Raw genomic sequence first — 27,990 nt, 5'->3', positions numbered from 1 at the left:
CGTAAAACCATTATAAAAAAAGGCTTGCAGGTAAGCTGATGCTTTTTTGCAAACCGCCGATTGCCTCCTTGCTACGCATTTGTTCTTTTGCGTCTCAGAAAAATACGCTTGCTCATATTGTGCGGCTATCTACCGGGTCTAAAAGCAATACTTTAGTAATCGCGTGATGCTGACGCGCTGTAGACCCAGCAATGAAAACCAAGCGCGCTTTTCTGTCTTGATAGAGAAGATATTCCACCACATACCGCTGAGGAGATCCAAGTCTGTGAACCCGTCCAACGCGATGTAAGCTGTTTTGTCGCGGACTCCATCGCACTCGCCGATCTTCTTGTGCTGCTTCACGCAGGGCAGGGAACACGATCGGGCTGAACATTTTGGACAGCAATACTTGGACGGCTTGCCGCACTGCAGGCACGTCCTGCTAAACGGGCCAACGCTTTTAACATCGCCCATGAGACCACCCGGCATCAGCTGCCACCCAACAAAAACACAACCCACGTGCCTGCCTTACCTTTCAGGCGCTGCCATGTTTGTTTTCGAATGACGTCAATGTTGCACCAAGGTTGGTTGCATGTGACGCTAACGCACAGAAAGCTGCGGTACGCTGCACTGCTCCTTCTAGTGGAGATCAGTGGTGGTACGCTGCGGCAGCGGTGAGATATCGGTGTAAAATAGTTAGGTCTGAAAGGCGGCATTTGTCTTTAAGAAAAAAAATATCAGCTGGTTATTGTCGTATAAGCAACATATTTAGGAAGTTGGTTTTTAAGGGTGCTAAACAGATACCATCTTGCGCATTATGAAATTATGGTTGCCCAGCAACTCCCTCTCCTCCCCGTCTTTTCTTCTTCCCGAACTCCTTCGCTCTCTTCCAAGGGTTCTCACCCCTCTCGCCGCGTTCGGACTGTTGGCTGGTGCCTCGCGCGTTGTGTGGTGGGGGTGGGGGAAGTGGTGGTGGGGGTGCGCTGTGGCGTCCGCTGACAAGTGTGCTTGTTTTGCTAGTTGTGCCCATACGCCGGCAGTGGCAGCAAGTTGTTTTCGTCTTCGCTAATTGCGTCTAGCCAATGCAGTGGTCTCGATCGTGCGGATGCAGTGCAAGGCGACTCCGGTCGGCGGCAGGGACGCTCACGAGCGCGGCCTCGGTGATCCACTCACCCAGTTTGCGGCATTGAACAGCACGGAGCGATAGCCCTGCGCGGCGATCGATAGACCGAGAGAGGCCACCGTAGGAATGAACGCGATGGATGGAACTTGTGCCCATTCGCTGTCCGCGCTGCTGTGTTTGGCCGCGATGTTGCAGTACGTGAGCCCCTTGCAACCGAACGAAAAAGTCGAGACGGGAGTACAAAACCTCAAGAGTCTGTACATAGCGGCAGTGTTCCCCATGAAGGGCCATGGTGGCTGGCTCGGCGGTCAAGGATGTCTTCCAGCGGCGCTTATGGCATTGGAAGACGTGAACAAGCGATCGGACCTCTTGATTGGTTACAAGCTCGAAATTGACTGGAGGGACAGCCAGGTTCGTTGTCCTTGACACACATTTCATGAGGCACACCGCGTAGCCAGGCGACCTTTGACATTTCGAGCAGTGCTCCTCTTTTGACAGATGTTTGATTCTCGCTGGAATTTGGTTTGGCAAAGGGTGAATTTATAACCGTTCAGCAATTTGTCGAGCTGACCACGTACCTTGCGTGGTCTATTCAAACGTAATGGTTACAGCATAGTTGCGTGTTGTCTTTGCCTGTCTAGTGTTTGTGCCGAACCAAGTGATTGTGCTGTAAACGTGGCCGTCTGCTGGTTCTCTTCAAGGAGACCTTAACAAACAATTTTGCTGCTCTCATTTGCAGTGCAATCCCGGCCTAGCAGCGACAGTCATGTATGACCTGCTCTACAATGAACCACAGAAATTGATGCTGCTCGGAGGTTGCAGCATTGTCTGCTCTACAGTTGCAGAAGCTGCTAAAATGTGGAACTTGGTTGTTGTAAGTGCTCTCACCATCATGTGGTGCTTTGACAGCTCAAAACTGAGCGGAACAGAACTTTGACAACTATAACGTTTGGCCAGGCAGTTGCTGCCCACACACCTCGAAGCATGTTTTTAAATGTGCCTCATTTGAGAGCAGAGAGTATGCAACTATAGTTACATGTAACTATAGTTACACTTACATGTGTTTATGCTTCTCATGTCATTTCTGCACTATTTTATTTTTAATGGTGTCGACTACTTGTCACATATGGACTAAAGGTACTTCGAACGATTCCTTGAGCAATGATCAGAGATATTTCTGAATGCCTGACTATGTGTTCTGTGTTTCAGTTGGTAAATAGTGTGAGGTTGGTCAGTATGTGACACATACAGCTGACCACCCTTGCCCTCGCTGCTTTAGACTCTGTGCGTCATTGCTCTGCATGAAAAAGTGCCACCCGAACATAGTGTTTTTTTGTAAGTGGTATTTAAAGTAAAAGTTTAAAAGATTTGTTTCTGTCTTCCCCTACGGCAGAGTTCTTGCAGGCAGCATATTGTGTTGTTCACATTTATTTAGTTTATTTTATATGCAGGAAGAAATCGACACCGCATAATGAAGACCTTCTTCGGAAAGAATAAGAATAGGAAGTGGAACTAAAAAGCGCTAACGGAGAAACAAGAAAAAACGAAATAGATTTCTTAATGTGCAAAACTCCAAGCATAATACTGGACATAGAAGTACTAGGCAGGATATAATCTGGTGATCGTAGATTGGCGAGGCCACATATCACACTCAGCCTGCAGAGAACAGGGAAAAAATTAATCGTTAAAAAACAGGTCAACCTAGTTGTAATTACAGCAAGAACGGAGGAACTTGGGATTGAACTTCAGAACAAATGCAATGCGATGGAACAGTAACAAAAATGACATTTAGAGGATATGAACAAAACCACAGGTAGACTCATTTCTGAAGTGGCAGTTGAAATTGGAGGCTAAGCGTCAAGAAGTAAGCAAGCTCTCTTATACCACTAAAATTTAATAAAGAACAAGAGGGGAGCTATTTTGTACACATTCTGTGATGGAACGAAACGACACGTCACGAAAGGATGAAGGGGAGCAAACAGCCAATAGGTGAGCTGAGGGAATTCCGAAATGTTTTCAACGCATGAAGAAATATAGAATTATGTATTATAGCTACATATCGATAGTTAGGGAGCATTGTTTTAGCAACGAAGCTTTTTAAGCTGTCGGTAAATTGTGCTCTGTCGTAAAAAACTATCATCATCATGAACCGGCACGCGCTCTCTTCATTCTCTTTACAGTGAAGCTTTTTAAGCTATCGGTAACCTGTGCTCCGTCGTGCAAAACTCCTCAGGTGGGTATGCACCACAGGAATGGGGTAAACCTCACTACCGTGTACAGCAGGTGTGAGTGTCAAAAGAAAACGAACACGTAAAAAAGAGATAGAAATTAGTGAGAAGTAAAGGGAATAAAGGCAGAGAGAGAAAGAAAGAGTAAGAGAAAAATAGAAATAAAGGGAATAAAGACATAAAAAGATAGAACAAGAGAGAGAAAGAAACAAACAAAAAAAAATAGATAGAAAAAGCAGAAAGCAAGACAGAAAGAGAAAGAAGCAGAGAGAGGTAGAAAGAAAGACAGAATGAAACAGATATGAAAGATAGAAAAAACAGATAGCAAGACAGAAAGAGAAATAAAGATAGAAAGGGCGAGAAAGAAAGAAAAAGTAGTGCAGCTTGCACTAGTCGTGCAAGGCTGGGCCACAGCAGAGCTAGTGCGTACGTTCAGCTTCTCTTGTTAACCATCTGTACAGAATGCTTCGGTGGTGATTGAGCGCGTACCGTTTCGTGGTGATCATTTTCTCTCTATGACACACGGCAAACCTTGTCCATAACAGCTCTGCTGTAAAATTCCTATGGCGTGTATGTGCCACAGAAATTAGGCAAATCCCACTACGTTTCAGCTTCTCTTGTTAACCATCTGTACAGAATGCTTCGGTGGTGATTGAGCGCGTACCGTTTCGTGATGATCATTTTCTCTCTATGACACACGGCAAACCTTGTCCATAACAGCTCTGCTGTAAAATTCCTATGGCGTGTATGTGCCACAGAAATTAGGCAAATCCCACTACGTTTCAGCTTCTCTTGTTAACCATCTGTACAGAACGCTTCGGTGGTGATTGAGCGCGTACCGTTTCGTGGTGATCATTTTCTCTCTATGACACACGGCAAACCTTGTCCATAACAGCTCTGCTGTAAAATTCTTATGGCGTGTATGTGCCACAGAAATTAGGCAAATCCCACTACGTTTCAGCTTCTCTTGTTAACCATCTGTACAGAATGCTTCGGTGGTGATTGAGCGCGTACCGTTTCGTGGTGATCATTTTCTCTCTATGACACACGGCAAACCTTGTCCATAACAGCTCTCCTGTAAAATTCTATGGCCGTGTATGTGCCACAGAAATTAGGCAAAGTCCCACTACGTTTCAGCTTCTCTTGTTAACCATCTGTACAGAATGCTTCGGTGGTGATTGAGCGCGTACCGTTTCGTGGTGATCATTTTCTCTCTATGACACACGGCAAACCTTGTCCATAACAGCTCTGCTGTAAAATTCCTATGGCGTGTATGTGCCACAGAAATTAGGCAAGTCCCACTACGTTTCAGCTTCTCTTGTTAACCATCTGTACAGAACGCTTCGGTGGTGATTGAGCGCGTACCGTTTCGTGATGATCATTTTCTCTCTATGACACACGTTAAACCTTGTCCATAACAGCTCTGCTGTAAAATTCTTTTGCCGTGTATGTGCCACAGAAATTAGGCAAGTCCCACTATGTTTCAGCTTCTCTTGTTAACCATCTGTACAGAACGCTTCGGTGGTGATTGAGCGCGTACCGTTTCGTGATGATCATTTTCTCTCTATGACACACGGCAAACCTTGTCCATAACAGCTCTGCTGTAAAATTCTTATGCCGTGTATGTGCCACAGAAATTAGGCAAGTCCCACTACGTTTCAGCTTCTCTTGTTAACCATCTGTACAGAATGCTTCGGTGGTGATTGAGCGCGTACCGTTTCGTGATGATCATTTTCTCTCTATGACACACGTTAAACCTTGTCCATAACAGCTCTGCTGTAAAATTCTTTTGCCGTGTATGTGCCACAGAAATTAGGCAAGTCCCACTACGTTTCAGCTTCTCTTGTTAACCATCTGTACAGAATGCTTCGGTGGTGATTGAGCGCGTACCGTTTCGTGGTGATCATTTTCTCTCTATGACACACGTTAAACCTTGTCCATAACAGCTCTGCTGTAAAATTCTTTTGCCGTGTATGTGCCACAGAAATTAGGCAAGTCCCACTATGTTTCAGCTTCTCTTGTTAACCATCTGTACAGAACGCTTCGGTGGTGATTGAGCGCGTACCGTTTCGTGATGATCATTTTCTCTCTATGACACACGTTAAACCTTGTCCATAACAGCTCTGCTGTAAAATTCTTTTGCCGTGTATGTGCCACAGAAATTAGGCAAGTCCCACTACGTTTCAGCTTCTCTTGTTAACCATCTGTACAGAATGCTTCGGTGGTGATTGAGCGCGTACCGTTTCGTGATGATCATTTTCTCTCTATGACACACGTTAAACCTTGTCCATAACAGCTCTGCTGTAAAATTCTTTTGCCGTGTATGTGCCACAGAAATTAGGCAAGTCCCACTACGTTTCAGCTTCTCTTGTTAACCATCTGTACAGAATGCTTCGGTGGTGATTGAGCGCGTACCGTTTCGTGGTGATCATTTTCTCTCTATGACACACGTTAAACCTTGTCCATAACAGCTCTGCTGTAAAATTCTTATGCCGTGTATGTGCCACAGAAATTAGGCAAGTCCCACTACGTTTCAGCTTCTCTTGTTAACCATCTGTACAGAATGCTTCGGTGGTGATTGAGCGCGTACCGTTTCGTGATGATCATTTTCTCTCTATGACACACGGCAAACCTTGTCCATAACAGCTCTGCTGTAAAATTCTTATGCCGTGTATGTGCCACAGAAATTAGGCAAATCCCACTATGTTTCAGCTTCTCTTGTTAACCATCTGTACAGAATGCTTCGGTGGTGATTGAGCGCGTACCGTTTCGTGATGATCATTTTCTCTCTATGACACACGTAAACCTTGTCCATAACAGCTCTGCTGTAAAATTCTTTGCGTGTATGTGCCACAGAAATTAGGCAAGTCCCACTACGTTTCAGCTTCTCTTGTTAACCATCTGTACAGAATGCTTCGGTGGTGATTGAGCGCGTACCGTTTCGTGATGATCATTTTCTCTCTATGACACACGTTAAACCTTGTCCATAACAGCTCTGCTGTAAAATTCTTTTGCCGTGTATGTGCCACAGAAATTAGGCAAGTCCCACTACGTTTCAGCTTCTCTTGTTAACCATCTGTACAGAATGCTTCGGTGGTGATTGAGCGCGTACCGTTTCGTGGTGATCATTTTCTCTCTATGACACACGTTAAACCTTGTCCATAACAGCTCTGCTGTAAAATTCTTTTGCCGTGTATGTGCCACAGAAATTAGGCAAGTCCCACTACGTTTCAGCTTCTCTTGTTAACCATCTGTACAGAATGCTTCGGTGGTGATTGAGCGCGTACCGTTTCGTGGTGATCATTTTCTCTCTATGACACACGTTAAACCTTGTCCATAACAGCTCTGCTGTAAAATTCTTTTGCCGTGTATGTGCCACAGAAATTAGGCAAGTCCCACTATGTTTCAGCTTCTCTTGTTAACCATCTGTACAGAACGCTTCGGTGGTGATTGAGCGCGTACCGTTTCGTGATGATCATTTTCTCTCTATGACACACGGCAAACCTTGTCCATAACAGCTCTGCTGTAAAATTCTTATGCCGTGTATGTGCCACAGAAATTAGGCAAGTCCCACTACGTTTCAGCTTCTCTTGTTAACCATCTGTACAGAATGCTTCGGTGGTGATTGAGCGCGTACCGTTTCGTGATGATCATTTTCTCTCTATGACACACGTTAAACCTTGTCCATAACAGCTCTGCTGTAAAATTCTTTTGCCGTGTATGTGCCACAGAAATTAGGCAAGTCCCACTACGTTTCAGCTTCTCTTGTTAACCATCTGTACAGAATGCTTCGGTGGTGATTGAGCGCGTACCGTTTCGTGGTGATCATTTTCTCTCTATGACACACGGTAAACCTTGTCCATAACAGCTCTGCTGTAAAATTCTTATGCCGTGTATGTGCCACAGAAATTAGGCAAATCCCACTATGTTTCAGCTTCTCTTGTTAACCATCTGTACAGAATGCTTCGGTGGTGATTGAGCGCGTACCGTTTCGTGATGATCATTTTCTCTCTATGACACACGTTAAACCTTGTCCATAACAGCTCTGCTGTAAAATTCTTTTGCCGTGTATGTGCCACAGAAATTAGGCAAGTCCCACTACGTTTCAGCTTCTCTTGTTAACCATCTGTACAGAATGCTTCGGTGGTGATTGAGCGCGTACCGTTTCGTGGTGATCATTTTCTCTCTATGACACACGTTAAACCTTGTCCATAACAGCTCTGCTGTAAAATTCTTATGCCGTGTATGTGCCACAGAAATTAGGCAAGTCCCACTATGTTTCAGCTTCTCTTGTTAACCATCTGTACAGAATGCTTCGGTGGTGATTGAGCGCGTACCGTTTCGTGATGATCATTTTCTCTCTATGACACACGTTAAACCTTGTCCATAACAGCTCTGCTGTAAAATTCTTTTGCCGTGTATGTGCCACAGAAATTAGGCAAGTCCCACTACGTTTCAGCTTCTCTTGTTAACCATCTGTACAGAACGCTTCGGTGGTGATTGAGCGCGTACCGTTTCGTGATGATCATTTTCTGTCTATGACACACGGTAAACGTTGTCCATAACAGCTCTGCTGTAAAATTCCTATGCCGTGTATGTGCCACAGAAATTAGGCAAGTCCCACTATGTTTCAGCTTCTTTTGTTAACCATCTGTGCAGAATGCTTCGGTGGCGATTGAGCGCGTACCGTTTCGTGATGATCATTTTCTCTCTATGACACACGGTAAACCTTGTCCATAACAGCTCTGCTGTAAAATTCTTATGCCGTGTATGTGCCACAGAAATTAGGCAAATCCCACTGCGTTTCAGCTTCTCTTGTTAACCATCTGTACAGAATGCTTCGGTGGTGATTGAGCGCGTATCGTTTCGTGATGATCATTTTCTCTCCATGACACACGACAAACCTTGTCCATAACAGCTCTGTTGTAAAATTCCTATGCCGTGTATGTGCAACAGAAATTAGGCAAATCCCACTATGTGTCAGCTTCTCTTGTTAACCATCTGTACAGAACGCTTCGGTGGTGATTGAGCGCGTACCGTTTCGTGATGATCATTTTCTGTCTATGACACATGGTAAACGTTGTCCATAACAGCTCTGCTGTAAAATTCCTATGCCGTTTATGTGCCACAGAAATTAGGCAAGTCCCACTATGTTTCAGCTTCTTTTGTTAACCATCTGTGCAGAATGCTTCGGTGGCGATTCAGCGCGTACCGTGTCGTGATGATCATTTTGTCTCTATGACACACGGTAAACCTTGTCCATAACAGCTCTGCTGTAAAATTCCTATGCCGTGTGTGTGCCATAAAAATTAGGCAAATCCCACTACGTTTCAGCTTCTCTTGTTAACCATCTGTACAGAATGCTTCGGTGGTGATTGAGCGCGTACCGTTTCGTGATGATCATTTTCTATGACACACGGCAAACGTTGACCGTAACAGCTCTGCTGTAAAATAGAAACAGATACAAAAAAGAGATGTAAGAAACAGAGAGAAAGAGAAGAAAGAAAAAAAATTAGGCAGATCCCACGCCTTGTGGAAATCAGTTTCATGCGAAGCAGCCAGCCAGCGATTGTCTAGGCTGCATTTCTTTTGGCTTTGAGCCAAGCGTTAGCAGGTGGAGCGACATGTTTTTGTAAGTGTACTAGTGTGTACATCATGGGCTTACCAGAAACGTCGACTACACTGGCGTTTAAAGGGTAACTTATGGTCTGCCGTAACGTCAGAACTCACGTTAGAGCACAGACGTAAGTATTTTCGAAATGAAGTCCACTTTACTGTGCGATGATGTGAATATCATACGTCACTTTCATTAGCATATTCCTCTGAGGTTGAGCAGCGCTTAAATATAGCTTGCTAAATCATAGGAATACAAATATAATGTTTACTAGACTGCAATAAAAGCGGAGTCAATACTAGAACCACAATTGACGATAACCCAACATGAAGCCTGTATGATAGGATTAAATATGTAATGTTTATTGCTTTGTTATAAAATTAGAGAGCCAGCTCTGCAACCAGAATTGATGTTGCACTGACATTATGCCTGCATAGTAGGGTCTTTTTCCAAAGCAGCTTCAAGACCTGGCGCGGCTCTGTAGTAGAATACCCAACTGCCACGCAGAATGCTTGGGTTCGATTCCTGCTCGGATCCTGATTTTTATTTTTAAAGACGATAGTCTTTCTTGGGGAACTTAAACGCAGAAATTTTGGTCTGTCTTTCTGTTTGTCGGCACGTCACCCGATTCAGCCAACCGGCCAAAGTTGAACCACTTGCTTACCGCCCACCCATCTTGAACTGGTACGGCTGTTCATACTTGTGAACGTTGTCGATCAAAAAGTAAATATTACGCATATCTGAGGCGTAATATGATTAGGTAAGTATTAGGTGGTGTGTTCCTTTAATAGAAAATACATAGAAACGCAATTTTAAAGATCTTGATGGTATGCGTTTAACGTTGAGACAGTAACACGTTTATTAAAAGATTGCCACAGCTGAAGCGATCAGCGGTCCAAGCCGAGCAAGCGCGAGTGCCAACAACAACCGTCTTCATCGTCTTCTTTCGCAGGCGTTCTTGTCTGCGCCCTACCATGTTACAAATCACTCCCCCGCGGAAAAGGAGCCATCCTGGCGACCTAAGGAACAGGTACAACTGGTGGGTCATAATGCGGCTTCAGTCGATCGACATGAACAGTCTCGCGGCCGCGACGACGGCGGTCCGTAGATGATTGAACAGGCTCAGTCATATAGTTAACTGGGATGCTTGACGTAGGACGCGGTAGGGGCCTTCGTACTTAGGCACATAGGCGTGCGCAGGGGGGGGGGGCAAGGGGGCGAGAAGGGGGGGCGCAAGGTCAGCCCTATACATTGTAGGGGGGGGGGCGAGAAGAGGGGCGCAAAGGCAGCCGCATACATTGACATAATAGGGAGAGGGGCGCTGCGACGAACCTTCGCCCCCCCTGAAGGGGAACCCTGCGCACGCTTATGCTCAGGCAGTAGCTTGTAGAAAGGCCAGGAGCGGAGGAGGGAACGCGAAGCCACACTAACGTTCCAGGCGAATACGATTGAGGAGGCAGGTTTTCGTCGTGATGGTCCTTCTGGCCCTACTCGCCCTACAATGTTACAACCCTAGTTTCTTAAGGTGTGCTGAAAATGCGACTGCGCTGAAACTTGTCTTCCTCCGTGCCCTCTGCACAAGCTCATGTTGTGTTTCGGTTTCGGTTCAGTATTGCATTGTACGAATGACAGGGGGCGCCGCTCTGGCATTCGTGTTTTACCCAGGCGACGTGTAAGTAATAGAGTTTGTGGAGAGTACTCGTTGAGTGCGGACGTTTCTTCTCCTTCGGCGCATCGCGCCAAACCGTGTGTTCGGGCTGGCCGGCGTCCCCACCGGTCGCGTTGGTCACCGCCGGTCTTCGCCTGCCGCTGCGCCGGGACTACCAGCCCGCAACACAGCACTCATGTTTTCCGACGTATTGCCAGATGGCTTCCATATCTCACGCAGCGCCTCTTCTATCGTCTTTAGACGACATTTGCAGCGAAGCACGCAGATACGCGGCCAATTTTTACTTTCGTTGGGTCAACGCTGCCGATGTTGGTTTTTCTTAATGATATCTCATTAAAATTACCAATGTCTTTTCTCACCGTACCTGGGTAGATATAAATTGTCAATCACCTGTGGTGCATACCCGCATACCACGGCCTGCCTGTCACATGCATCATCAAAACCTTTCCTCCAGACACGTGTGGCACATACCCGCATACCACGGCCTGTGGTATGCGGGTATGTGCCACACGTGTCTGGAGGAAAGGTTTTGATGATGCATGTGACAGGATTTTCACGTTATTCATGTCATGACCAGAGAGTCATTTTCGTCAAGCCCTCTTACCCTCCCATACGAAATTTGGTCTACACGAAGTTAAGGAGGCGGTCATGCGAGCACTTGGAGGTAGGCGGCTAGAAGATAGATAGATACGTAGATAGAAATGCTCAAAGTGCCTTACGTTTGCTAAGAAATGCTTCACGTTTAAAATAAGGAGGAACAAGGTAGGCCACCCAGCTGCGCTCTTCCTTCAGGCTTGGTACTACTAGCGCGAAGCTGCCATAATTTTTTTCAAAGCTTGAAATTGAAGAGCATGATGACTTTAAAGGGGGCCTGCAACACTTTTCCAAGTAATCGTCGAATGGATTCAATAAAAGAATTTATTGCCTCATGAATTGACTGCTGCAGAAACTTTTAGAATCTGTCAAGTATGAGCAGAGTTACAGGGATTTGACGCCCGCTTCAAGCACTTTCTCTCTCCTTTCGTACTAGCGAGCATGCTGAAAGCTACGCAGGGAGGGGGGGTGACAAGGGGGCAAGAAGATGCGTCCCTTCGTCAGCACGCATCACGACCTTGAGCATTTTTCTTTTTTTCTTCGAACACTTGGCTTACTTTCAGTGTGATCGCGAGCGGGCACGGGCATCCCACGGTGGCCACAGTAACAATGCAGCTCACGGTGCTCAAATCAGCCAATGCCTGTAGACTTTGTGCTTATAATGTGGTCATTTTGGATATACAGCATCATTTGTCGAGAGAAGAGGGAGTGATTTCCAGCTGTCTTTGAGAATTAATTGTAAATTCCAGGTCGCATGCTGCGCTATAAGGTTTGGGTTGCGTGTTTTCAGAAGCCTCTGCTACTGATCAGCAGTGTTTTCTGACCACGCTGAAAAAGGGCTACAGGGCCCCTTAACAATTTATTGTGTTAGTGTCTTGATTGGGCACTAGGTGGTGTCGCGATTTCATGAGACGTTTGGTGCGGGGTTGCTGTTGCCATTTTCGCAAACTATCAGTGCAGGATTGGATTAAGCGAGGCACATTGCAGGCTAATTCGATTGTCCAGCCCAAGCGCTTACATTTCGATCCAATCCAAATCGTCAGGAGACCGTTCTGTGCCCGTTCTTTGCCAAAATGATTGACAGCACTGCCTTTCCAGTTTCTATTCTCATGTCTGACCGTCAGATGAACCTCGACCAATCCCGTGCAGCACGATGTTTGCTCCCTCTCGTCCTGTGTTGACATTTTGTTCCGTTCTGTTACAGAACATGTACAAGATAGCTCCCCAGATGAAAGTAACTGCCTCAAGAGATAAAATAGAATTTGCTGAACTGTCAAAGCTGGTCAACAAAAGTAAAGTCGATGACATACAGAACTGAAATGTCAAAGAGGCAGCAGTAATACAGGATGGCAGCATCGAGACAGCTAAAAGGAAAGATCATAATACATGTTGTAAAAGATAAACACGAACAATGTTATTAACAATTTCATTGACGTAGTGAACGTAATAAAGTAGTTTTACTCTGAACTGTACAGTTCAAATATAAGTCCACCCTACCATGAGTCAAATCAAAGTCGAGAACATGACACCAAAGTTCCAAGCGTAACTATTGATGAGCTTAAAAAGGCCGTACTAGGCATGTCCCACAGAAAATCAGCCAGAGAAGATGGCATAACAGCCAATTTGATCAAAGAAGGAGGATATTTTATATTTTAGAAACTTGCGACACTCTATGCATCATGCCTCTAAACTTCAGATGTACCAGTGAGTTGGAAAAATGCCAGTATTTTAATGCCACACCAGAAGGGAGACATAAAGGACTTGAGCTCCAGACCTACCAACCTACGTTCAACATTATACAAAATTACAAAGGTAATTTCAAATAGTATAAGAGACACTTGACTTTAATCAACTTAGAGAGCAAGCTGGCTTCAGGAAAACGTAGTCTACGATGGATCACCTACATGTGAGGAATCAAATAATTTAGAAATCTGCTGAATACAACAAACCCCTTTATATGGCAGTCATAGATTACAAAAAGGCATTCGATTTTGTAGAGGTACCAGCAGGTATTGCATTGTCAAGGGGTTCTTGAAACAGTCATGAATACTATAGCCAACATCTACAGGGATTCCACATGTACCGTGCAAGAAAAGCAGAAAATCCTGGTTGAGTAAGGGGCTCGTCAAGGAGATACAATCTCTTGATTGTTGTTCACTGCACTTTTGAAAGTCTTTAAACGACTGGACTGGGAATAAATAGAAATAAAGATTAACGGAAAATACCTCGGCAATTTGTAGTTTGCAGATAGCACCATGCACTTGAGCAATGATGGCGATGAATTGCAAAGAGTGATTGGGTTGAAAATGATTACGCATAGGACAAAAATAATGCTAGGTGACCCAGTGAAAGAAGTAGAGGTCACGATAGACAACCGAACCCTAGAATCTGTAGAAGACTATGTTTATCAAGGTCAATTACTAACAGGAGAGCCTACTCATGTAAAGGAAATCCACAGTAAAATAAGGATAGGCTGGTGTGTATTCGGTAGGCATTCTAAACTCGTGACCGGCAACTTGCCACTGTCACTAGAGTGGAGTGTACAACCATTGCATTTTCCGGTTCTAACGTATGGAGAAACTTGGATAATAACAAAGAAACTCAAGCAGTAGTTAAGGACCACGCAGCGTGCTACGGAATGAAACATGATGGGCGTAAGATTAAGAGATAGGAGGACAGCATAGTGGGTCAGAAAACAAACAGGGGTGGCCAATATCCTAATTGACATTACTATAAGAAAAGATGGACCTGGGCAGGTCACGTAGTGAGAACAGAGTGAATGGAATGGATACCAAGAGATCGCAAGTGCTGCCGAGCATGGCAAAGGGTTAGGTGAAATGCGAGTTCAGTAACTTGCAGGCATAAAGTGGAATTAGCCCGCACTGGACAGAGTGGGTTGGAGATCATTGAAAGCCGCCTTCATCCTGCAGTGGACATAAGGTAGGCTGCTGATGATGATCAGTAAGAAAATTTCTGCCACACACTTTGCCCCCATAGGTTAGAGTTAGCTGCTATCACAGCTTTGTTTACATAGTTCGTATGCCATTTCTCATGTTCCTTTGGCTATGATAGATTATGTTATAGTATAACGCCTCCAAAGTTAATCTTTGCAGAAAACTTCAAAAAATAAAAAAATTTTGCCATCTTTTACACTCTTTGAAATGCTGTCTACACTGTGACGGAAGCAAACTTTCAGTTTTGGTGCATTTGTTTGAGGTATGCCTGGGGACTTCAATTCTCCACTTTCAATGCCATTCTAGATTGCCTTTAAGCCATTCAATATGAGTAGTACTGAGATGCTGCAGGCTGGGGTAGAAAAGCTGTTGCCAGTGCGCATAGGCTGAACATACCAATGGCTCTTTTCTGGTAGAATAGTCTGCACATGTGTGGTGGCGAAAAGGCATGCACCATGTTTTTTTGGTGGACACAGTGTGCCGACAGGAGTGAACCGGGTAACACCTGGTGTCACAAGGTTGCAAATTATCCCAGAATTAAAACGGTGCAAAGTCAGGCCTCCACAATTGTCTACCTTTGCATGGCGGATGATTGCGGAGGTCACGGGCCACCACTTTCGATTTCGGTGACACTCCACTGGAGTCACTGTTGCGACATGGAAAAAAATCTATTGAGGCGTGACTTGTATTGCTGACATGGTGGCTACAGTTATGCACTGCTGAGCTTGAGGTAGGCAGTTCAATCCCGGCTTCAGCAGTCAGATTTCAGTGATGATGAAGTGCACAAATGCTCGTTTATTTAGATTTAGGTGCATGTAGATGAAATTACCCAAGGTAGTTGAAGATTGAAGTGAGGTTCCTCTCTGTGACACGCTTTATAGTCATTGTGGCTTGTCATTTAAAACTCAGCAGTTTAATTCTTTTAGTGCGAAACCACTTGAACTCTATATAGAAAGGTTTCATGGGTGTCTGGAAAGAACACATGGCTTCATGTGGACTTGAGTTCACCTACTCTCTAGCATTGCTTAGCACTGCTCTCAAATATGCTTTTCCACAATACTATGCCAGCCACTTCACAATTTCTTTTTTTACTTGTAGTATTCTAGTATCTATGTCTTTTAAAGAGTCACTCATATAAGTGAAAATGTAACTAAAGCATTTCATCATTGAGTAAAAACTCAGTTTATTTACTTACTTTTGCACTTCCAAGCCAGTTTTATAGGATTTCACTTCAGCCTAGCTCCTACTATGAAAGCAGTCTTCCTAAAAATATAATTTTGAAATGTAACAGTTACACAAACAATGGACGGTTCCATGTAAATCTCTAAATCAAGACATTGAAGCGAAAACTGCTCTACTCACCATGAAAATTGCGCTTGATGAGACAAGTAAGCTGCTTAATTGAGATTCATCCATTTTTCTTGCATGTTAATGCTGTTTGAGGTAGACCTTGGCACATGTTATACTATAGGAACATTGTTCTTGTGTGCATTTATCTGTCATTGCTAGTGCAAGAATTGTAAATGGGTGCAAAGTGCATTCAGCAGTGACAAGAATGGGAGGAAATGCACTGCTAAAGGGACTCTAAAGTGACATGCTAAATCAGTTTAGACTGAAAAGTTATTCTTTGGGAACTCTATAGTCTTAAATTTTGCCATCATAGGTTCATCATTACAAGGCAAAATGTAGGTCAGAAATTCATTTTAAATTTACCGCCAGTACTTCAGCCCCTGAATGTCAGTGCGACATCAATTTCAAAATCATTTTTTATATTTCTGTAGCATTGGCGCCTTGACATTTCCTGAAACTTGCTATGTTAAATATTTCTGGCTCCCTTGGAACACAATGTAGCTCATTTTTACTGATAAACAATTATGTGGAACCTAGCAGACACCATCAAAATCTTTGATGTCATGATGAGTTGGTGCAGGAACTGCGAGGTAGTGTCGCTACCCATATTTCTTCTTTGCACAATTCCTTGCTTACCAAGCATCATCTCATATCTAGAGTGGTGCTTTTCATGTTGTAAAAAGGGTAAGTTACAAAATGCAAGAAAAATCGTTTTTCTCTTTAGTGTCCCTTTAAAAGGGTACTGACAAAATTTTGCGGCTCAGACAGCCTGCATAATTGATTCCCATTAACATGCGTATATCATCTACCAAATCTCAACAGCAAATATATCTTGAAAGGTAATTTATATAAATTTTGAAGTTCGCGTCCATGTTCGAGCGCCATACGCCGCGCCTCACGACATTGACATCATCTAAGGTGATGTGAAGGTGACGCCCAACTTCCACGACGTCACTACTGTGGGCAAGCTCCGAGCTGGCGCAGCTAAATGATGACGTCGTTGCTGTTTTGCCGCGCTTGCGCCAGCACGATACTGTTCGGCGGCTTCTCACGAGTCTATGCCCACAACGAACGTGTGGAAAGTGCAGAAGCCTCAAGAAAGTAGTTGCCACGAGACGACGATTCAGGCAGCGCAGAAGTGCGTCGCAGTTCTGTGTGCCATTTCACACGCTAGATGGTGTTAGTTGTACCCGGCAGCTTGTTGTTCTCAGAGCTCTCCCAAACCGAAACTGAGAACGATCGGTAATAAATAGACTGTAATTAATTGTCTGTCGCGTGCTGCAGCAAGTGGTTTGCCGTGTTACGACTGATAGGCCCCCAGCAACATATTGCAGCAATAAATGCCAGACCAAAATTTTTGTGTCAGTACCCATTTAAGGAACATATTCTATTTGTTAAGCAGCAAAATTGACTGAAATTACAATCTTTTGAAAATATCTTGACAAAATTACAGCCGTCTGTTGCTCAGTCTTCATACAGCAAGGCTTTTATAATAATACAAGCTTCCTAATGTGCTATCATGATATAGCATGGAAAGAAAAGTGGTTATGGTGATCAAGAACAACAGCACTCTTGCAAGCTTTTGAGATCTTTGGGTGTCCCACAAGGTTATAAATTCGAACAAGATGAGAGTTCAGAGGAAGATGGGGGCTTGAAGTGAATTGCAATAGTCGGACAAGGAATGTCACTGAAACCAACATTTTGAAAAATTGCTGTACTGACAAAGACGAGTCTTGTTGTTGAAATGTTGACAGTGGTGACATTCCTTGTCTGACCACTGTTATTCACTCAGTTAATGAGTAGTTTCTTTGGGCACCCTGTCATTGCATTAATCAGTATAGATGGATAAGAGCTGCTCATCTTTGTTTTTACAGTGGCTATCATAACAACCACATGATAGCCATAGCAAACCACATAAGACCTACTGGAAGGCCAAATGCAGCCAGAGACATTATTGCCATTTAAAGTTATGTTGCTTTTCTTTTCTTTTTTTTTGTGTGTGTCAGTTTTGGGGGGGGGGGGGGGGAGGCATGCTTTTCCGCATTTGACATTTAAACCTTCCTAGACGTGATACTTATGTTCATGACAATGTTTCCCTTTGTAGCAGCATTTTCTTAGGCGAAGTACTTTAAAGGTCGATGAGAATTGTGAGATATTGCATGGCTTCAAGCTTCATCATTTGAATGCCTTTCAAACTTCAAGTAAAATTGTTCAGGGGGCCCGTCAAGCAGACTAAACTCACAGCTACTTAATACACTTATTCAGATGTACTTCATCGTTCGATGCATGTGCCTAAGGAATGTTTATTCATGACTATGTCGTGCAGGTCTGGCATCTCCTGCGTAATGACTTGGCACACTTTTGCATCCGGTCATTGTCTTTGTCTTCGCATTTTACTGTTGTTGTGTTAAGCTGTTATGATGACTTGGCACTTGTGTGGTGAACTTTCTCCTTGCAGATATCGTACGGGTCTAGCTCACCTGCACTGTCCAACAGAAAACGTTTTCCGACATTCTTCAGGACACATCCATCGGCTACTATTCACAATCCCACGCGCATCAAGTTGTTTCAGAAGTTCTCGTGGTCAAGAATCGCTATCATTCAAGAAGCTGAAGAAGTTTTTATATCTGTAAGTTGTCTCTGTCTTTGCTGTCTAAAAGTCAATGCGAAGTTTGATTGAACTCGCTAGATGCACAGTGCAAACTTGCTCCCTTTTTATTTTTTAAATTTTAGGACAGCTTTAGTCATGCCCATTTCCATTTTGTTGCTATTCTGCATTGATTTAAAAATTTTAAAAGTGGCCCAGTCCATTCTATAGTTTCTAAGATTGCATTCTGCATTAAATATTTAGTCTTTTGTTTGCTCATCTGATAGCTTATGGGTTTCAGTGGTATCAGTTAAAAAAATTTATAGTATGTTTTAATTGCAAGGTGCTTTTTATTTGACCTCTTAAATAGTGTAGACCAGGGGTCGGCAACATTTTCAGGCGGAGGGCTGAGTTGTAGAAGCCGATGCAGCGGGGGCTGCACAACAAATCGAGGGGGGGCTTTGTAGAAAAAGAGAGAAAAATCGGCGAATTGACAATAATGTTGAGGGGAATCCTCGCACTGGACCTAATCGGCGAATTGACAATAATGTTGAGGGGAATCCTCGCACTGGACCTATCCAAGGCCTTCGACAGGGTATCGCATAGACACATCCTGACTGAGATTTCCTCTCTTAACCTGGGCCAGCGTTTTCATGACTACACCCAATCTTTTCTCGCGGATCGCAAGGCACACCTCCGAATAGGCACGGTCTCAGAAGGGCCTTACGAACTAGGCAACTGCGGCACCCCACAGGGTTCCGTGCTCTCCCCACTCTTATTCAACATCGCCATGCACAAGCTCTCCACTCGCCTCGCTGCAATTTCGAATGTGGGACACGCCATTTATGCGGACGATATCACGATCTGGGCACCGGGCGGATCGCTAGCCATGCTCGAACATTCGTTGCAAAGCGCATTGGAGGCTATGGAGGACTTTCTTTCAAACACGGGCCTTGAACTCTCCCCTGATAAATCAGAGCTACTGTTATACCGACCGTCTAGACAGGGGGTTCGAAACCTTGCGCCTCTGGAAACATTGCCGATAGAAATTCGAGCTAAGAATGGATAGCCCATACCGAGGAGGGACTCGGTAAAGATCCTAGGTCTCCTCATTGATGCCAGGGGCTGTAACTCGCAGGCCCTCAACAGGCTCACTGGACAGGCCAGTAATATACTAAGACTTGTATCCCGCGTTTCAAATCGAAGAGGTGGTCTCAAAGAGGACAATCTGCTCAGAGCTTACCAGGCATTCTTTCTCAGTAATGTCCTTTACATTGCGCCTTACCTTAATTGGGCTAAGGCGGAGAAGGCAAAACTTGACTCCCTCATCAGAACTGGTCTCAAGCGCGTGCTCAGCCTTCCGCATTTCACGAGCACCGAGAAGCTTCTGGAGCTAGGCCTCCACAATACCGCTGACGAGCTAATAGAAGCTCACACAGCGGCTCAGATAACGCGACTTTCATCCACTAAGCCAGGGATTAAGCTTTTAGCAGAAGCGGGTATTCAGCCTAGACATGAACAGGCGACGAAAGTTAGCTTGTCCCGGGAGAACAGAAATCGCATCATGGTTGACCCCGTTCGCGAAACATCCACCCAGTGCACCATAAGGGTCGAAGATTCGCGAGAGCCAAGGCCATCCTTCAAAAGATCAATCAACAGAAACTAAAGGCCCTCTTTGTCGATGCTGCCAGATACGACGGTGGAGATAAGTTTGCTATTTCGGTCGTTGACGCGGGAGGCAATATGCTTAATGCAGCCTCTGTTTATACTAAGACTGCCCACGTGGCGGAGGAAGCGGCGATCGCTCTGGCTTTTCACAGCGCAAAGGCTCCTGCTGTTGTATTCTCGGAGTCGCGCACGGCAGTTAGATCCTTCTCGAGCGCCCTCGTGTCTGAACAGGCGAACAATATTGTGAACAAAGCACTGCAACGAACGCGGGAGAACAGCGAAGGGGGGTACCACATCACGTGGTTCCCAGCTCATCTCGATGGCTTAGTTAACCCGCTCGGATGTAATCCTAACGAGCAGACTCATCGGTTAGCGCGCGATTTCACGTACCGCGCTGCCACGGATAGCCAGGCTCGTAACGAGGTCGACATCCATAAAGATTCACTGTGTACTTTTCACGAAATTATTTCCCACTACCGCCTGGCCAGGAAAAAATTTCCACTACCCCACCCAAAACTGAACAAGCCTCAGGCTACCACATTCAGACTTCTGCAAACCCGTACGTATCCCACTCCTCGGTCCCTTAATAGGATAGACCCCGACCACTTACAGTCGTGCACCAAATGCGGCCATAACTCATGCTCTTTTGACCACATGCTCTGGCTGTGCCCAACCCTTACTGCCTCTCCACCCTTCTCGAAGGATCAATGGGAGGAATCCCTGAAGAGTAGTGATCTCCACACCCAACTCCAGGCCGTCCAGAGGGCCCACGACATCGCGACGGAACTTGGACTTCCAGTCCCAACGTGGGCGGAGCCACCAACTTGATCTGGGGGCCTCCGGCTCCCCAGGTTCGAGTTCCTCAGGTCTCCAATAAAGTTCTTGTCATGTCATGTGACAATAATGTACGAAACTGGCTGACTTTTTCACTAAGTCTTGGCTGAATACTGGCTAAGTGTGAAGATGGGGAACAATTGCCAAGTGGAAGCGATCCTTCTTTGTTCCTGTCTAACTTCACTTGAGGTCTAAACTGCCATGACGGCCTTAAATAGAAAGTGACAAGGGGGGGTGGGGTCGGTTCTGACATCGTGCTTGGGGCTGCATAATACTGCCCCGTGGGCCGCAGGTTGCCGACCCTTGGTGTAGATAATACCTGTTTCAGTTGACAATTCTAAATACTTTTTAAGTCTTCACACCTTTACACACTGTTGTTTCCCTCATTTGCTAAATCTCAGTGGCAAAACAAAATTGTTAAAGAATTGATTAATTAGTAATGCATTGCAGGCCTTTTAAAAGGAGGTTTTTTTTTATCATTTCTACACCAGGGATGATTTGTTCACTTCGTTGTAGGTTTGATTCCCAGCTGTGGCAGCGGCATTAAAATGAGAGCAAAATGTTAAAAGAAAAAAAATAGAAAGAAGAAAAAACGCTTGTGTACTTTCATTTATATCCGCATGAAGAACCCCAGGTGGTCAAAATTAATGAGCAGGCGTCTACTGTAGTGTCCCTTGTAACCCACTCTGCAACCCCACAATTAATTTTTTTATCGTATTTGATTTCCTGACTACCACTCATTTCACATATCACATGGTGTTTTGCTAGCAGGCTACGCATGAAGCCCATGTTTGTGTTCTATATTTGTTTTCCTCACTTTTGCAGACAGGTGAAGACTTGGAAGCACGTTGTAAAGAAGCACACATTGAAATTGTTACCAGGCAAAGCTTTCTAACTGATCCCACTGATGCAGTCAAGAATCTTGTGGTGAGTCTTGTGGTTTTGCAGCTTCAGAGGTTGCTTGTTCCTGTTCCTCTTGTAGTGTGTATGTGATAAAAAGGTGTACATTGCGAATTTTTTTGTTTACAGAGGCAAGATGCACGGATCATTGTTGGCATGTTTTATGTTGCTGCAGCCAGACGAGTATTTTGTGAGGTATGTGCAACTATGTGACTAGAAATGCACTTTATTCCTTTTTATTTTGATCTACATTTTCATCTTTAAAATTGTGGTAGCGTTGGTTTTTTTTTGTCTGTGTGTGTACTGGGATTGCACAGTTGTAATATGCTCACATTTATAATGTGCCTCTGATCTTCCAAGTTAGTAATGAAAAATGCAATGCCCTTGGCATTGGCCTTCCACTCGCCAGTTTTCATGGCAGGTGGAGAGTGGTAACATGATTTGTTCTGAACTGGAAAAGAAAATTTATTTCATCCAAGCTACAGTAGATTGGGCATCGCTAATTGTTGCAGTAGGACACCTTCTGATCATTAACAGCAGCCTTGAAGCATTCCATCTTAGATGCCATTCATGGCAGTTCAAATATCACATTTGCTATACACCTTGCAAACAATGTAAAGCACGGACTTGTGAAGCATGCACAAAGCCACTGCTGATCCTCCAGCTTTAGTTCTCTACTGGACACTTGTAAAATTCCCATGTTCATGAATTCCGCCATGTTGACATCTTAACCAACCATAGAAGTTGTAGCTGCCTGCTATGTTCACAAATTCCACCATGTGTGCGTCCTGAGCCAATTACAGATGTTGTAGTCACCATTTGAGCCAATCAGAGTTGACACGATGGTGTTTTTGACAACGTGGCATAATTTAACAGTATAGGTAGTAGTGACGTGAGGCTTCAGTCGCCGAATTATTTAGTGCACACAATGATATTTTGTCACAATTGCAGTTTTGGTGTCGTACTTGACTGTACGTTTTATCTTTTAGTGATCCAAAAATATGTGCCATTTGGAGTAGAGAAAATGTATTCAACTTTCTTGTGATTATGCTATTGCACAGTACAGGATTTTTCAATACTGGTGAGGTGAGCATTGCATAAGCGCCAACTATGGGTGGGTCGGGTAGTAGTCTTGGGCGGGAGAGTCATTTGCCACGAAAATGGTCAAAGTAAGCCATTGGCAGCGGCTGGATTCGAAGCCTCCTTCTCTGCCTGGTATGACTCGATGCTTTTCGTAAAGCAGTCAATGAAGCCTTACTTTGTTGAGAAAAGCAAGGCCTTGCTCACTAATTAGCCTAAAATTGGAAAAGCTTGGTTTATGTTTCATTCTAATAGAAATTGATGTACACATTCATTTTCTTGCACAATGTGTTTGTGTAATATAGCACAGGTCACATCTACTACGCTACATTATCTAGGCTTTCTAAAACGAGTCTTTCAAAAAAAAATTGATAGGGAGCCACGAAGACAACTTTGGTGCCACTTATAAAAGCGGGAGCTACTTCGTCATCAGACTTTGCGTGATGTTGATTGCATAAAATTGAAGCTTGCACTCACTTGTTTTTATTGCATGTTGCTATGAGTTGATGCTGCAATCATCTTGTTGCTTCAAGTGATACCAGTGTGCTATAAAGAGAAGTTGCTGCAAAACCCAAGTCATTCAAATATTGCCTGAAGCAGAACTAAGTTTGAAATGAGGCTCGTGCTGTGTTCATTGGCAGCATCTTCCTGAATGTAAATGATGATGCCTGTAAGACACTGCATTTATGCTTGGAAATAATAAAGTGCAATCGCAGCACTAGGGACTCTAAACTTGAGAAATACCAGGGTAATAACCGTTAAATGCTGGCATGTAGCCACTCATACTGCGCATTTAAGCTTTTTTTTTTATCAATCCAATGTACACAACTTTTTTATCGAAATTTATCGGATCGAGTTTTGCTACTCTTCTCCTTGTGAAATAGGAGCAAGCAGAGTGAAAGGGCAAATGGGTTTGAATATACCTGTTTTTGTTTCAGTTGTATATCTGGCAACGCCTGTGTTATTGCATTGTAATGACTCATTTACTGAGCACTGGCCCAAACTTCCTAAAACATTTTTTGAGGATTTAAAAAAAACATTTTTCATTTGGGACATTTTAATCAGAATGAAGGAAATACTGTTATAATGTATTAGTGTGGAAGCTTGTTTGCAGAGTTGTGCAACCATCATTTATTGTCTGTTAATATAGGAGTTTTCGAGTGGCTATTTATGGTTGATTTGACTTGCAGGCATATAAACAGAATGTGTTTGGCAAGCAGTATGTGTGGCTTCTAATCGGGTGGTACGAGGATGGTTGGTACACAGTCCAAGACAAAGGCCACAACTGCACTACAGAGCAGATGAAAGAGGCCCTGGAAGGGCACTTCACCACTGAAGCTCTTATGCTCAATCAAGGATCCCAGGAGACGATCTCAGGAATGGTATGTGTGTTGCTAACATCATGTGCAGGTGCTGGGAAATTCTCAGCCTGAGTAATATGATGAATGTATAAACAGAGCTGTTAAAGTGCACGTGTGTGTGTGTTTGTGTGTATGTGTATATTGAATGGCCTGTTGTAAAATACTGCTTTCTTGTAGCTGGTTCTTTGCAGATAAAAAGCTTTTTCCTTTGTCTGATATGACAGACAGTCAGTGTCTTCAGTTTATTCAGAGAAGTCATTACCTTGACAACCTTTTTGTATTATCACATTTTTCTGCAAAGCAACAAATGCTTCCCAAAGACTTCCTTTATTCTACAGGAATACCTTGAAGTAATTGGCATTCACTGTGGCTGTGTTATTTCTGGATGATTGCGGCTTTCATTAGCAGTGGAGAGAAAGACACCTGCTGATAGCACTGATTGGTGATTCTTTTTTCTTTTCTTTCTTTCTTTTTTTTTCTACCAACATAATTATCTTTCATCTGGAGTGATCAGCTGTTGCATAAAGTTAAAATCAGTTCTTCAGAAGTTTTCCTAAATATACTTCGATGGGTTTGTACTGCTTCACTTTGTCTGCATTTAATCATTTGGCTCTCCATACAGCTATATACAACCAATATGGATAGAATAGTTGAGGTAACGGAAGAGTTCTACAGAGATCTGTACAGCAGCCGAGACAGCCAGGATGATAGCGTAAGAAGCAGTAATAGCCTAGAGGAATCTGACATCCCACCAGTATTGACAGGAGAAGTAAAGAAAGCCCTAAAGGGAATGCAAAGAGGCAAAGCCGCTGGTGAGGATCAGGTAACATCAGACCTGTTGAAAGACGTTGGAGAGATTGTTAGAAAAACTGGCCACCCTGTATACGAAGTGTCTCTCGACGGGGAGAATACCAGAATCTTGGAAGAATGCCAACATCATCTTGATCCATAAGAAAGGGGATGTCAGGGACCTGAAAAATTACAGGCCCATCAGCTTACTGTGCGTTGTCTACAACCTATTTACAAAAGTAATTGCTAACAGAATTAATACGACATTAGAGTTCAATCAACCAAAGGACCAGGCAGGATTTCGTACAGGCTTCTCAACAATAGACCATATTCATACTATCAATCAGGTGATAGAAAAATGCGCGGAATACAACCAGCCCCTATACATAGCCTTCATAGATTATGAGAAGGCATTTGATTCGGTGGAGACATCAGCAGTCATGCAGGCACTGCGGAATCAGGGCATCGACGAAGCCTACATAAACATAATGGAAGGAATCTACAGCGGATCCACAGCCACTATAGTCCTCCATAAAGAAAGCGACAGAATCCCAATAAAGAAGGACGTACGGCAGGGAGACACGATCTCTCCAATGCTATTCACCGCGTGTTTACAGGAGGTTTTCAGGGCCCTAGATTGGGAAGAATTAGGGATAAGAGTTAATGGGAGAGTATCTCAGTAACCTGTGATTCGCTGATGACATTGCATTGATGAGTAACGTGGGAGACGAATTACAGCTCATGATTACTGAACTGGATACGGAAAGTAGAAGAGTAGGTCTGAAAATTAATATGCATAAAACTAAAGTAATGTGGAACAATCTTGGCAGAGAACAGCGCTTTGCGATAGGTGGCGAGACACTGGAAGTTGTAAAGGAGTACGTCTACTTAGGACAGGTAGTAACCGCGGAGCCGAACCATGCGAGTGAAATAACTAGAAGAATAAGGATGGGATGAGGCTCATTCGGCAAGCATTATCAAATCATGAATGGTAGTCTACCACTATCTCTCAAGAGGAAGGTATATAACAGCTGCATCTTACCGGTACTTACCTACGGAGCAGAAACCTGGAGACTTACAAAGAGGGTTCAACTTAAATTGAGGAGCGATGGAAAGGAAACTGATAGGTGTAACCTTAAGAGACAGGAAGAGAGCAGAGTGGGTCAGGGAACAAGCGGGGGTTAAGGATATCATAGTTGAAATCAAGAAGAAGAAATGGATATGGGCCGGGCACGTAGCACATCGGCAGGATAACCGGTGGTCATTAAGGGTAACTGACTGGATTCCAAGAGATGGCAAACGCGTGAGGGGGAGACAGAAAATTTGGTGGTTAGATTAGATTAAGAAGTTTGTAGGTATAACGTGGCAGCAGAAAGCACAGGACCGGGTTGATTGGCGGAACATGGGAGAGGCCTTTGCCCTGCAGTGGGCGTAGACAGGCTGATGATGATGATGACAGCTATATGCTTCTGTATCGCAAACTCTGTTAAACTTTATAGGGTTTTGCGGCTGCAGCCAGCCCTGAACCCTTTAGAGATCAGGCCGAGACCCAAAGAGACGCGTCTTTACTGGTCCAAGCCTCGGCCACAACTGCCCGCTGCCAGCGGCTGCCGCGTCCCTCTGCATCAGTGTCCCTCTGCATCAGTGGACACTGCATCAGGTGATGCAGTGTCCCTCTGCATCAACTGCTCCTCGAACTTGGCACACTGCTGCTGCTGATCCTTGAGGTGCTGCTGAGCATCTGTAAGCAGCCTCGCCATGCGACTGTACTCTAGCGAGTCCTCGGCCACCTTTCGGTTCAGGTTGAAGATCTGAGCTTCAAGGGTGTAGATTTTGTCACTCCAGGATGTCTGGGCCTCGAAGAAATGTTGCCGCGACTCGTCCAGCTGCTGTTCGAGCTGTTTCTCCAGAGTACAGACCTTGTCCTTCAGGTCAGAAATGTGGCGGTCCTTTTCGTTAATTATGGTGGTTGCCTTGGCTTTGTAGACGTCGTGCTCGTGCTTGAGACCATCATGTGCATCAATCAAGTTTCCCAACTCACGTTCCAGCTGGTTGATGCGGGTAGCATGCTGCGATGTGTCCTGCTGGAGACGATCTACCTCAGCTTCAAGGGCAGCCTTGTCCCTCTCAAGGTCACGAGCACGGACCACGTCGATGCCAGACTCTGATTCGTCTGGTGTTAGTCTCGTGTCCCTGTGCTTCCGTTTCCTCCTTTTATTTCTCGTCTTCTTCCTTTTCTTCACGGCCGCCGCATCGTCGTCATCCCGGGACATTCTGACCTCTGCTTCAAGGTCGTCACAGTCACCGGCCGTGTCCCAAGAAATCGCGTCGTCCAACGTCGTGTTCGCCTCACCGTTCTTGGACGCTGCACCCTTGGTGGTGGACGATGCGTCACCACCGCGTCGCTGGTCGTCCCGCGGTGCCGGCCCGTTGCACGAGCCCGCACGAGCCTTGACGCCGGCCTCGTCAGCGCACGCATCGTCACCGCCTTCGTCGTCGGCCCCAGGTGCCGCCTCGCCGCACGAGCGCGCCACAGCCTCCATGGCCTGCGCGGGCAGCGGGACGCCGAGGTAAGCACCGAGGTGCTCGAGGGAGATGATGGCACGCCACTGCTCATCGGAAGTCATTCTCCCGGAAAAGCAGAGGCGCATAAGGGTCTCGACCGGCTGATGTAGGAGGACCAGTTCGTAGACCCCGTAGGCGGCCATATCCATGAACGCCCGCTTCAGCGCCCATAGCTCCTCGAAGGCGATATCACCGTGCAGGTGGCCGAAGTCAGGGCCTGGTGGGATCCGTCGTACGTTGATCAGGCAGAACATGTCGGGGCGGGGTCCTTCCCGTTGGGCGCCAGATATAGGGTTTTGCGGCTGCAGCCAGCCCTGAACCCTTTAGAGATGAGGCCGAGACCCAAAGAGACACGTGTTTACTGGTCCAAGCCTCGGCCGCAGCTGCCACTGCCAGCGGCTGCCGCGTGACACGAGCGCACATGCGATCGTCGTTGTCTTCTACGCGCTCACAGCCGCCGAGCGCCCCCATAACTTTCATTGTAAATGTTTTCTGAGTATGCTCTATGCTAGCACAAATGATTTAGTAGGGGTTTAAGGGTAAAGGGGCTGATTAGTGCCATTGAATGCTGTTGCCATTGAAGGCAGCTCCGCCTATGCTATTTATTTAGACTGGACTCTTCTTCATTTAAATTATCCATGTAATTGCTTGATAGTTCTTAGTAAAAGGCACTTGCCTTTAACTGCCCAGTGCAG

General features: G+C 44.9%; 2 protein-coding genes across 3 annotated transcripts in view; one reads left to right on the top strand and one right to left on the bottom strand.

Moving 5' to 3' along the window:
- LOC119395972 (box C/D snoRNA protein 1) overlaps positions 1–534 on the bottom strand; it is a 32,245-nt gene extending 31,711 nt beyond the window's left edge. Inside the window, exon 1 of the mRNA XM_037663003.2 lies at positions 246–534. Coding sequence (XP_037518931.1) covers positions 246–468 — 223 coding nt within the window. The 5' untranslated portion in view covers positions 469–534. The remainder of the gene's footprint in view (positions 1–245) is intronic.
- A 358-nt stretch (positions 535–892) lies between these two features.
- LOC119395962 (gamma-aminobutyric acid type B receptor subunit 1) overlaps positions 893–27,990 on the top strand; it is a 75,017-nt gene continuing 47,919 nt past the window's right edge. The window contains exons 1-6 of one of the 2 annotated variants that reach the window (XM_049415811.1): positions 893–1,513; positions 1,842–1,976; positions 17,970–18,140; positions 21,426–21,527; positions 21,630–21,695; positions 23,771–23,962. In XM_049415811.1, coding sequence (XP_049271768.1) covers positions 1,229–1,513; positions 1,842–1,976; positions 17,970–18,140; positions 21,426–21,527; positions 21,630–21,695; positions 23,771–23,962 — 951 coding nt within the window. In that variant the 5' untranslated portion in view covers positions 893–1,228. The remainder of the gene's footprint in view (positions 1,514–1,841; positions 1,977–17,969; positions 18,141–21,425; positions 21,528–21,629; positions 21,696–23,770; positions 23,963–27,990) is intronic. The other variant, XM_037662992.2, reaches the window with a different exon arrangement.

This window comes from Rhipicephalus sanguineus, chromosome 1 (assembly GCF_013339695.2).
Source record: "Rhipicephalus sanguineus isolate Rsan-2018 chromosome 1, BIME_Rsan_1.4, whole genome shotgun sequence".
NCBI lineage: Eukaryota > Metazoa > Arthropoda > Arachnida > Ixodida > Ixodidae > Rhipicephalus > Rhipicephalus sanguineus.
Note: the sequence above shows the minus strand (reverse complement) of the source record. Positions and strands in the feature narration are given on the sequence as shown.